The sequence below is a fragment of the Crocuta crocuta genome, unplaced genomic scaffold (genome assembly GCF_008692635.1).
Source record: "Crocuta crocuta isolate KB4526 unplaced genomic scaffold, BGI_CrCroc_1.0 scaffold564, whole genome shotgun sequence".
NCBI lineage: Eukaryota > Metazoa > Chordata > Mammalia > Carnivora > Hyaenidae > Crocuta > Crocuta crocuta.
This window is the reverse complement of record NW_027533010.1, coordinates 1,591,178-1,603,879: the sequence shown is the minus strand read 5'-3', so window position 1 is coordinate 1,603,879 and position 12,702 is coordinate 1,591,178. Positions and strand designations below refer to the sequence as shown.

General features: G+C 39.5%; 1 protein-coding gene across 1 annotated transcript; it reads left to right on the top strand.

Annotated features, from left to right (window-relative positions):
- Nucleotides 1-7,059: 7,059 nt before the first annotated feature.
- On the top strand, nt 7,060-10,956 carry CUNH2orf66 (chromosome unknown C2orf66 homolog). The gene is made up of 3 exons (XM_077745813.1): nt 7,060-7,179; nt 8,423-8,621; nt 10,805-10,956. The coding sequence occupies exons 1-2, from the start codon at nt 7,060-7,062 to the stop codon at nt 8,600-8,602; spliced, it is 300 nt and encodes a 99-aa protein (XP_077601939.1). The 3' UTR covers nt 8,603-8,621; nt 10,805-10,956.
- Nucleotides 10,957-12,702: the final 1,746 nt, after the last annotated feature.

Sequence of the window (12,702 nt, the reverse complement as noted above, 5' to 3'; positions counted from 1 at the left end):
CAGGAAACCTCCAATCTTTTTTTTTTTTTTTTGGTAACTTATTTATTTAAAATTTTAAGTTATTATTTATTGTGAGAGAGAGAGAGCAAGCAGGAGATGGGCAGAGAGAGGAGGGAAAGAGAGAGAATCCCAAGCAGATTCCGCACTGTCAGTGCAGAGCCTGATGCAGGGCTCAAACTCATAAAGCCTGAGATCATGACCTGAGCTGAAATCAAGAATCAGACACTCAACCAACTGAGCCACCCAGGCTCCCCTTCCAGTCTTCGTGAATAAGATGACAACATGTGTATGTTACCTTTAGTCCATTGCTCTACTGAGAAACTATACAGGCATAGTTCGTCGTGCTGTAATTCACTTTATTACACTTCACAGATACTTTGTTTTTTTACAAATTGTAGGTTTGTGCCAATCCTGCATCTAGCAAGTCTATCAGCGCCATTCTCCCAACACATTTGTTCACTTTGTGTCTCTGAGTGACATTTTGGTAATTCTCACAATATTTCAAACGTTATTATTATATTTGCTACAATGATCTGTGATCAGTGATTTTTGATGTTCCTATTTAATTGTTTTGGCACATCACAAACTGCACCCACATAAGACAGTGAACTCAATAAATGTGTGTGTTCTGATTGTTCAACTAATTGAATGTTCTTCTATCTCTCTCCTTCTTCTCAGGCCTCCTATTCTCTGAGACACAACTATATTGAAATTAGGTCAATTAACAATCTGCAATGGCCCTTAGTATACAAATGGAAGGATCACATATCTCTCACTTAAAATCTAAAGCTAGAAATGATTAAGCTTAGTGAAGATGGCATGTTTAAAGCCATAAGCTAGGTTTCCTGTGCCAGTTAGCCAAGTTATAAAGGAAAGGAAACATTCTTGAAGGAAATTAAAAGTGCTACTCTAAGTGAACACACAAATGATAAGAAAGCAAAGCAGCCTTATTGCTGATATGGAGAAAGTTTGAGTGGTCTGGATGGAAGATCAAACCAGTCACAACATTGCCTTAAGCCAAAGCCTAACCCAGAGTGGGGTCCTTAATCTTGACAACTTTATGAAGGCTGAGAGAGGTGAGGAAACTGAATAAGAAGTTTGAACCTGGTAGAAGTTGATTCGTGTGGTTTAAGGAAAGAAGCCATCTCCAGAGCATAAAACTGTAGGGTGATGTAGCAAGGGCTGATGTAGAAGCTGCAGCAAGTTACCCAGAAGATCCAGCTAACATAATTAATTGATGGCTGGCTGCACTTAACATTTTTTTTAAATGTAAATGAAATAGCTTCCTATTAGAAGATGATGCTTTCTAGGACTTTCATAGCTAGAGAGAAGTCAATGCCTGGTTTCAAAGCTTCAAAGGACAGGTTGACTCTCTTATTCGGGGCTAAAGCAGCTGGTGACTTTAAGTTGAAGCCAATGCTCATTGAACATTTTGAAAGTCCCAGGACCTTTGAAAATTATGCTAAATCTACTCTTCCTGCATTCTATAAATGGAACCAAAAAGCCTGGATGACAGCACATCTGTTTACAACATGGCCTACTGAATATTTTAAGCCCACTGTTGATACCTACTACTCAGGAAAAAAGCTTCCTTTCAAAATATTACTGCCCATTGACAATGCACCTGGTCTCCCAAAGCTCTGGTAGAGATGTACAATGAGATTAATGTTGTTTTCATGCCTGCTAACACACGTCCATTCTGCAGCCCACAGGTCAAGGAAATACCTTTCATAAGGCTATAGCTGCCATAGGTAGCAAATTCTCTGATGGATCTGAGCAAACTAAATTGAAAACCTTCTGGAAAGATCCACCATTCTAAATACCATTAAGAATTTCTGTGATTTATGGGAAGGGATCAAAATATCAACATTCACAGGAATTTGGAAGAAGTTGATTCCATCCCTCATGGTTGACCTTGAGGAGTTTAAGACTGGAGGAAGTTACTGCCGATGTGGTGGAAATAGCAAGAGAACTAGAATTAGAAGTGGAGCCTGAAGATGTGACTGAGCTGCTGCAATCTCATGATAAAACTTGAGAAGTGGGTAAAATGCTATCAAGTAGTGTCACATGCTGTAGAGAAATTGTTCATGTTTGTTCACATCATTGATGTGATAAAGTTCATTTTTGTTCTATTTTAAGAAACTGCCACAACCACCCAGCCTTCAGCAACCACCACCCAGATTGATCAGCAGCCATTGTTGTCAGGGAAAGACCTTCCAACAGCAAAAACATTATGACTCACTGAAAGCTCAGATGATGGTTAGTTGTTGTTTTTGTTGTTTTTTAGCAGTAAAGCATTTTTAAATTAAGGTATGTACATTGGTTTTTTAGACATAATGATCTTGCACACTTAATATACTATAGTATAGTGTAAACATAATTTTTATATGCACTGAGAAATCAATGAATTCATTTGACTCACTTTCTGGTGGTATTCACTTTATTGTCATGGTTTGGAACATAATATAATATCTAACCATAATATCTCTGAGGTAAGCCTATAAATATTTCTTAAATAGGAGCTCTTAAGGGGGGAAATTAGCTGTGTTTTTATACAGATGGGGATAAAGTTTAAAAATATTTACAGATATGGGGCGCCTGGGTGGCTTAGTCGGTTAAGCGACCGACTTTCGCTTAGGTCATCGCTTAGGTCATGATCTCGCGGTTCGTGGGTTCGAGCCCCGCGTCGGGCTCTGTGCTCACTGCCAGCTCAGAGCCTGGAGCCTGTTTCAGTCTGTGACTCCCTCTCTCTCTGACCCTCCCCTGCTCATGCTGTCTCTCTCTCCTAGAAATAAAACATTTAAAAAAATAAAAAAAAATATTTACAGATAAATGAGTATGAAAGTCCAACTTATTCAATCTTTCTAAATTTAAAAAGTGTATCATCTAAGTATTGGGCCAATGTGCTTGGCATTGGGAATATAAGAGTGAGCACTGTCTTAAGGAGTTTACAATGTAGTGACTTTACTATAATCTCATTAACAATTTAATACTTCAGTATCATTAGGTGCTTTAAGTTCAAAGTCCTGGAATTTTAAGGAGGGACGACGCAATGGAATTCCAGGATATTCATTTTCTCACTTAGCCACTGGTGTTTAAACAAATTCAAGTCTCTCACCCTCAAAACTTGACGTTTTCCTTTCACTGCATTCCCATTCCCTCTCCAGTTACTGCCTTTTTCTTCCTTCTCTCTCACAACTAAACTTCTCAAGCACTTGTGGTACCATCATCTCTCCTCTTCATACGCTCGCTCCTAATCTTTTGCCTGCATCTACCAAAACAGCACTAATGTTCCCTGGACCCGTCTCAGTCTTCATTTTGCCCAATGTGTCCTTTCTTAAAAAAATTTTCCTCTCTTGTTTCAATACCATCCTGGTTTCCCCTCTACCTCCAGGGTCTTCTTTGTGTAGATTCCTGCATATGACTGTTAGGTGTAAAAATTTCTCAAAGCTCAAGTCCTAGGTCACCTTTTCTTCTCATTTTCTAATTTTTAAATTATTTTATGTTTATTTATTTTTGAGAGAGGGATAGACAGAGAGCAAGTGGGTGAGGGGCAGAGAGAGAGGGAGACACAGAATCCGAAGCAGCCTCCAGGCTCTGAGCTGTCAGCACAGAGCCCAATGTGGGACTTGAACCCACGTGACCAGGAGATCATGACCTGAGCCGAAACTGGTTTATCACTAACTGAGCTCCCCAGGCGCTAATTTTCTAAATTTTACTGTGGTAATCTCATCCAACCTACATGCTAACAATTCCCACATTTACATTTTTTCCCCAGACCTCCCCTCTGAGCTGCAGACCTATGTATCCAACAGTGTATTTTTCACCCTCCACCCCTTGGAGATTTTTTTTTTTAAGTAGGCTTCATGCCCAGCTCAGAGCCCAATGCGACCTGAGAGTAAGACCTGAGCTGAGGGGCACCTGGGTAACTCCATAGATTAAGCGTCCAACTTCAGCTCAGGTCATGATCTCACGTTTGGTGGGTTCGAGCCCCACATTGGGCTCTGTGCTGACAGCTAACTCAGAGCCTGGAGACTGTTTCAGATTCTTTATCTCCCTCTCTGTCTGACACTTCCCTGCTCACGCTGTCTCTCTCTGTNCTTGCAGTGCCTGGATGGCTAAATCAGTTAATCAAGCCTATGACTTTTGATTTCAGTTTGGGTCATGATGTCATGGTCATGAGCTGGAGCACCTCTATCGACTCCAAGCTGGGTGTGGAGCTTGCCTGAGATTCTCTCTTTCCTTCCTCCTTTCCCCTCCCGAGCTCACACTTGTGTGTGTGTGCGCACATGCATGCATACTCTCAAAATAATTAAATAGATAAAAAGAACCGGACGCTTAGCTGACTGAGCCACCCAGGTGCCCCTCCACCCCTCGGAGATCTTAAAGTCTCTTCAAACACAGTATTATTGCCCCGAACAGAACTCATAATCTTTGTCCCTCTATGACAGTGTTTGATATCTCGGTGAATGGCCCTGGCATCCATTCAGCTACACAACCCTGATTGTTCTGGAAATTCTCTTCCCCTGAGCTCTGCCTTCCATAGTGTTCAGTACATTGCCAGTACCTTCTAAAAATATCTCTCAGATCCAGCCACATCTCTGTATCTGTGATACTATCCTAATCCAATTTAACATCTTCCTGCCTGGATTACAGCAGTAGGCACCCAACTGGTCTCTCACATCCTTCTTGTCTAGCTCTATCTGTCCTCCTCGCTACAATCAGGAAAATCTTTTAAAACTGAAAATCTGAGCAAGCTGTTTAGATACTTAAAACCCTTCAATCAGCATTGCTTGTGGCAGAAAGATCATGATCCAACCCCATCTCGAAACACAGTCCTCCTCTCTCCCTGGCATACTAATTCATCTTCAGTTGCTCCAGTGTGCCATGTTGCTTTCAGCCAGGATCTTATTTGAAACTCTTCTGCCTCTGTCCTCCCCAGGTTGCCTAGATAACTTCTACTCACCTACCAGATGTAAGGTCCCTTCTTCACAGAAGCCTTCCCTGACCCCTGAGACTGAATCACATCCCCCTCTTCTACACTCTCACGGCACTCAGTTTCTCTTCATAGATATTATCATCATTTGAGTTTAAACAATTTGTTGTTTAAAAATTTGATTAATCTCTGTCTTGCCCACTAACGTATTAGTTTAGTAAAGGCAGAGCCTATATTTATTATTCTTACCATTTTATCCTCAAAGCCTACTGGAACAGATGGTGACCACGCTCATCGTGGTGAGCATTTCATAATGTATGTACTTGTCAAATCACTGTGTGATACACCTGCAACCAATATAATGTTGTATGTCAACTATACCTTAATTTAAAAAATTTTTAATTTTTTTAACATTTATTCATTTTTGAGAGGGGGGAGGGGCAGAGGGAGAGGGAGACACAGAATCCAAAGCAGGCTCCAGGCTCTGAGCTGTCAGCATAGACCCGAGCTAAAGTTGGATGCTTAACCGACTGAGCCACCCAGGTGCCCCAAAACTTTTTAAAATAAACAAAGTCATTACATTAAAAAAAGACTATTGGAATGCCTGGCACATAGTAGGCACTCAATAAAAGCTATCTGAATTAATAAATAAAGGAATGAATAAATGAAGGTCATTAGTGACTTGCCCAAGGTCAGTATGGCAAGACACACTCTAGCCAGGTATTCTAAATTTTAGTCCATGCTACTAGCCTTCTCACAATGACCTTGTCCTCTATTGTGAATTATTGCAACCAAAGCAACTTCACAACTCAAGTCCAGTTTCTCAATCCTACTGTTTTCTAAGGACAGCATTAATGCAGCAAGGAGATATGATAGGTATAGCAATATTTTTCCAAGAAATACATGATATCTTTTTACTGTATTTTGAAGGTTTTTTTTTATGATAAGCCATGCTGCTATTTAAAACTTGTAAAGCTTTTTTTAAGATTCCAAGAAGAAACATAAGGCGTAGGTCACAAAAAACAGTTTTATCTCTTGCAATAGGATTTCCTGTTCAAAAAATGATCTTAATTTGAAAAGCTGATATCTCCAAAAGAGCATTCTATTAGATGGGTAATCATCATCATATTGCCAGCTGCTGTGTATACCTTTCTCTTAAAAGTGAAAAAGTAAAAAGCCACTTTGCTATGTACAAGTACTTTGCATGTTTTATAAAGTCCACATAAAATGGTCAGTAGTTAGAGGAGAGGCTGCTGTATTTATAAGACAAATAAGTTCACTGTCACCCCTGAAGGAGCTTGAAGATGTGATTCTCAAGGGTGTTTGGTGCCTTGGATGAAAATGGAATCATTATTTTTCAACTTCCCCTGCTCACGTCATTGACTCCCACCTGCAGCCGGCCCATTGGTTATAAGTAGCCATAAATGGTCTTGCAGATTGTGAGCAAGGTAGCCAACCAGGACCAGCTAGAGCCAAACTCCTGGTAAGCTTTCTTAGCCCTTTCTGTGTTATTTCATTTCCATATCACATCTTGGAGTGAGTGACAATCCATACTTAGGCTGATGTGGTGTGTGTTGCAGGTGTGTGTATAAGGTGCATTTCTCAGTTTTTGGTATGTCTTTTCTTTTTTCGCCTCCTCTTCCACGTCCTTTGTTTATTGAAGACTGCTGTCTTAACACATACACATACTGTTTTGTTTTTTGTTTTAAGGATCGATCACACTTTCTTTGGAGACAACAAAGTGCATTGTTTTCAAAGATGAAAAGTCATAGTCAGACCTTCTGGGTTTTATTCATAATTGCTTTGCTCATCACTGTATAATATTCTCATCATCAGAGACTCCTTTAAGCTAATCACCTGGACTTGGGGGGCTTCACTTGCAAACGAACGTGAGGAAAAAGGGGCTGCAAAATTCAGGTGAACCAATATACTATTTCTTTCTCCTTGTCTCTCTTTAAAAATGTTTCCTCTTCTCTTTTTACTTTTGCCTTCCCTTCTCTTCTCCTCCCCCTTCCTTCATCTTCTTCCTCCCCTTCTAACTCCTGCTGCTTCTTTCTTTCTCTCTTCTCTCTCAGACCATTGACATCTCCCTGATCCTCCCTTCCCCTGAGCTTCATTCCACCATGCCCAAAGCACTCCTGCTGCTGTGTGTTGCCCTAGTGCTACTTGGGCCTGTCCATGGAGCCACAGCGAGAAACGAAGAGAAATGGAAGTCGCTCAACAACCCCCGAAACCGAGAGCTGGTAAGAGCATACACTGGGGCTTGCTGGGCTGCAGGGTGAAATTGGCACATCTCTGGGGTTATGCACACTGCACTCTGCTAGAGCACAGTGGCGAGGAGGCTACCAAGTGCCAAGGAGATTCCTGCCAAGAAATGTGGTCAAGGGCTTCGCTAGTCTCGTGGCTGGTATCCTATTGTTCTTCTGGCCAATTTATATCTGTTCTGTAAGGAGAAACAAATTTATATTTAGAAATGATTTTATGTACACACAACACATAACAGTTGTAAATGATCTTACGTACACATTGACTTTATAGCCTGGATTTCTCATACATATACAAAATCAAGAGCATGGTGGGGAATTGATTTTTGCATAGCTCAGATTGAACTGATAATAAAACCAATTCTCATATGACCAACCCATGCGAAGCTCAGTTATAAAAACTGAGCTTATCAATTTACCAAACATTCTTTTCTCTTCCTTTTTTTTTTAAGATTTACTTTTAAGTAATCGCTACACCCAATGTGAGGCTGAATCCCACATTCCTGAAACCCAGAGTTGTGTGCTCCACCAATTGAGTCAGCCAGTTGCTCCTCAAGCATTATTTCCAACATAAATTTATCTAGGAAATAGAATTCAAAACATCAGTAAAAATTCTCTTTTAAAAATATGCCAAGTACAATAAACATGCTGACATTACTGTTTCAAAATACAGTTTCCCTAAAGAAAATGATGTGAAATATAACAATATCGTGTTAAAACAACCAAGCAGCCCTTTGCAAGTTTCTGTGTATCCATTTTGTAAAGGAAAGCTGAAAAACCCATGCCTGAAAGAATCAGGGCAGCAGACAATGGCTAGGATCTCACCTTCAGAGAGGACGTGCAGAACTTGACCACTGTGAAGTTCAGTTTAATCTCCGGCCTAAGTGGTTCAGAGGTTGTTTAGAGCCCAATGAGCCCAATGAGCCCACTGACCGTGATGCTATTAAATAATTGATGCTCTTCTCTCAATCTCCACCAGGAATGTTGAATTATCTTGTTTAGGGTTGAAATGTCACTAAGAAGGCAGGGTAAAGGACAGTGGAGGGGAAGGAGAAGAAGTAGCCAAAGTTTGTATTTGTATTTCTGGATTTTCTAACTTCTGCCTCATAGATTAGCCCTAAAGTCAATTCATGGAGGAAAAAAGAGGGGGAAAGTATCTGTCTCTGAGTATTTTTTATATTTAATTTACATATCGCATTGAACACTTTCTTTCTCGCTTCAGTTTTTCAGAACCCTTCAGGCATATCTTAAGGGAAGAGGTCTTGATCTTGGGAGCTTTCTGAACACTTTCTCCATAAATGTGGATCCTAGACCTCTTTCTTTCCAATCAGAACTTCTTGCTTCTGCATTTGCAGATTATGAAGAACAGAAAAACTCCTTTCCCAATAACCTCAAAGGCTGAATGTTTCCTCTGAACACAGGTAAGTTATCCCTTTATTCTCAGGATCTGTCCAATTGTAACAACTCAGTCATAAAGAGATTTTGAAAGTATTTATTTGAAAAATAATTTGATTTCCTCATTGAAATATGCATTCCATTTTGATGATACTCATCACTGTTAGTATTTGGATTTGATTCATGTATTTCATTGTCTGGTTTTAAAAAGAAATGACAGTTTGTAATTTTATAAGCATAGTTTTCTGGAAGGAGATATATTAAAATAGAATGATCACTCCTTTTTTAAAATTTATTTAAAGTAATCTGTATGTCCAACTTGGGGCTTGAACTCACCAAGATTAAGAGTCACCTGCTCTACCAACTGAACAACCTAGGTGCCCCTAGAATTACCACTCTTTTTAAAAAATGTTTTATTATCATTTATTTCTGAGAGAGAGAGGCAAAGTATGAGTAGGGGAGGGACAGAGAGAGAGGGAGACATAGAATCTGAAGCAGCTGCAGGATCTGAGCTGTCAGCACAGAGCTCAGCGCGGGGCATGAACTCACGAACTGCAATATCATGACCCCAGCCGAAGTCAGAAGCTTAACTGACTGAGCCACCCAGGCACCCCTAGAATTATCACTCTTAATAGGATTAGTAAATAGAGTGGAAGACCACAAACTTTTACCTATCTTTTTTGAATACCAGGTCATATAGCTAGTTATGTAGAAATCATATAAAAAGAAATACGGTGGGGCACCTGAGTGGCTCAGTCAGTTAAGCATCTAACTCTTGATTTCAGCTCATTTCTTGATCTCACAGTTCACGAGATGGAGCCTGGAGTCAAGCTTTGAGCTGTCTGCTTGGATTTTCTCTCTCTCCCTCTCTCACTCACCCGTCCCCTCTTCTCTCAAAATAAGTAAATAAACTTAAAAACAGCATGTCAAATTGTGCAGTTGGATTTAATAGAAAGAAAATTTTTTAAAATTGTCTTCTTGGAAAAAAGTAATAAACCTATATTTGAGCTTGAACTTCCTCATCTGGAGGAAAAAAAGGTAAAATATTGTAAAGATGGCATTTTCTTCATGGGAAAAAAAACTGGAAATTTATTTGTGCTTAAAATTTGTGTTTTATTGTTCCTTTTTTTTTTCTTTGAGAGAGAGAGTGAGAAAGAGAGAGAGAGTGCATGTGCACTAGCAAGCAGGGAAGGGGAAAAGGGAGAAGGAGACCGAGAATCTCAAGCAGGCTCACACCCAGTGTGGAGCCTGACTTAGGGCTCAATTTCATGACTGTGAGATCATGAACTGAGCTGAAATCAAGAGTTGATCACTTAACCAAAGGAACCCCCATGAGTCCCTATTCTTATTACTTTAGCGTTCCTACCAAGTAAATATTTACCATTGGGAAAAGAAAAAAAAAACAAGTATGGTGCATTCCAAAAAAATACAATGTGATTTCTAGTCTGTTAGCTTTTTGTTTGGCTGAATAATAAAGGGAACTGAATCATGATTAAAATCTACTCCCATTCTTCCAGTAGCTAGGGATGAAATTGTGAGGAAGCATGCATACTATTGCTGCACTTTATTGTTCATGGGAAAGCATTTGATTATTCGTTCCTTTAAATGTGATGACTTTTTAAAAATAATGATTGTTATTCTAAATGGAAGATGCAGTTTACTATGTGGCATATGCGCTTGAAATCTCCTACAATGAAATGAGAAAATAAAATAGAATGAACAGAAAGATGTTACGGGAGGGTTCCCTTGACTAATATTCACACTTGGGCCCTATGCTATTAAACACTAAAATAGAGAATAATTATTAATATCACATTAATAGCTGCTTTAGTATGAGAAGAATTGCATGCAAGTTGGCTGTGGGCCTTAGTTTCTTCATTTATAAATTGCAGATGCTGATCTCTAACTCACAGATACTATCAGAGAAAATATTAAATAAATAGTGTCATGTAAGCATGGAATGGTTCAGGGCAGGAAATGGAGAAAACACCAAGTTGGTAGTATTGTAATGTGATAGGAATTGTTCAACTTTGTGAGAGAAGCTTAGCTTCTATTTGGAAAATATTTCATAATTACATGCACTCCTTTCCTAATATCTCTGATTAGAAAGAAAAAGAGTCTTTGTTGAAATATGTTGCTCTTTGGGTCATTGTGTTGCTTGAAGAGTCTTCACTTTCTATTTCATGATATCATTTTCTTGTTCTTTCAGGTGTCTGGCTATTTTAAAAATACAAATGAAACTTCTCATTAGAAAAATTCAATCATGTGGACCTTGAGGGTGTTATGCTGAGCGAAATAAGTCAGGCAGAGAAGGACAAATATCATATGTTTGCACGTATAGGAGGATTAGGAAGAACTTGACGGAGGAACAAGGGGGAGAAGAAGGGCGGAAATGGTGGGGGAAAGGGAGAGAGGCAAACCATGAGAGACTCTTGAATGCTGACAAAAACTGAGGACTGATGGATGTGGGGGGGGGGGGGGGATGGGCATGGAGGAGGGCACTTTGGGGATGAGCACTGAGTGTTATGTGGAAACTAATTTGACAATAAACTATTTGTAAAAAAAAAAAAAAGAAAAAAGAAAAATTCAATCATGGTCATGGCTAAACCTTTTTCCTCTCCACTTTTGTCAATTTATAATGGTTTTATTCTACATGTCCAGATTTACATATAAGTAGGTTGAGCTTTGGGACATATGTGACTTCTGTGCATATTTTTGGAGTCTTTTTTCCAGTCTATAAACCATAAACACCAATGTAGAGCCCCAGACATATTTGTAAAAGTTACAGAAACACTGTAGAGTCCAAAGAGATAATCTTTCAAAGACAAGCTTGTATGTTTATTACGTTTTATCAATAAACACTTTAAAAACTTTTAATGATTATTTATTTTTGAAAGAGAGAGATACAGAGCATGAGTAGGGGAGGGGAGAAAAGAGAGGGAGACACAGAATCCAAAGTAGGCTCCAGGCTCTGAGCTGGATGCGGGGCTCGAACTCACGGACCACAAGACTATGACCTGAGCAGAAGTCGGATGCTTACCAACTGAGCCACCTGGGGACCCCATCAATAAACATTTTTATTTGAAAGGGAGTCTGCTCATTTTTAGTATAGTTCATTATATGTAAGAAAGATTTGGGCTTAAATTGGTCTTTTTCCTGAAAAGAAGCTGCATTCCCACATTCAGCATATGCCCCTGAAAGACCTCACAGTTTCACGGCAAGGGAGAGGAAGTGATAAATATCCACAGTTAAGCTGAAATGGAAAGTAAAGGCACTGGGAATTGTGGGAGTTGCTAGGGCCTCTAGGAGATGTTCCCTGGCATTGTATTCAGAGGTGGACGTTGTGTTACACCAAATATCCCTGCTGCACTCAGCTCTGGTTCTTCTGCACACAGCTCCTTAAGAAGGGTGAGTAGAAACAGGTGGAACTCCCTTCTCTTACAACCAACCGATCTTCTCCTCTCTCCACCATCTCAGGATGAAATATTCTGACTCTCATATTTTCATTTGGAATAGCTGCTTTTCCTGTATCGTTATGGAGAGCCGCATCATTTTCTCTGTGATTCCTGAAAAGCAAACATTATACTAGAAGGCAAACACATTATACTAGAAGGCAAACATCGGCGTCCTCGTAACATTAGTCTCTACATTCCATGATAGACTTCTGTGGCTTTTTTGTGGATGATTGATACTGAATATCAATAATAAAATATTTACGCAAAAATAGATTTCTGCATCTGGTTTAATTTGTTCTGTTTTAACTAGTTTTGTGTGTGTGTGTGTGTGTGTGTGTGTGTGTGTGTATGTCTTTTCTCTGGAGGGTCCTGAGGTCTTTAAGAGCAGAGATCATATCTAAGCCATTTTTATTTCTCCAGCACCTCGCACAATGCTCTACATGTAGCAAGTGTTTAATATGTGTTGAACTGAAGGTGTGCTATCCTGCTATATTCATATGGTAACAGAAGCTGCTTCTAGTTAATATCAAGATTATGTGGGGTTTTTTTTACCACTTGAATGTTTTTTTAAAGTTTATTTTTTTATTTTGAGAGAGAGAGAGAATGTGAGCAAGAGAAGGGCAAAGAGAAAGAGTGAGAGAGAGAATCCCAA

Bases quoted from the DNA above. Each gene is read 5' to 3' on its own strand.
- CUNH2orf66 (XM_077745813.1), top strand. From the start codon at position 7,060: ATGCCCAAAGCACTCCTGCTGCTGTGTGTTGCCCTAGTGCTACTTGGG. The intron at 7,180-8,422 runs GTAAGAGCATAC...TTCTCGCTTCAG, and splicing joins ACCCCCGAAACCGAGAGCTG to TTTTTCAGAACCCTTCAGGC.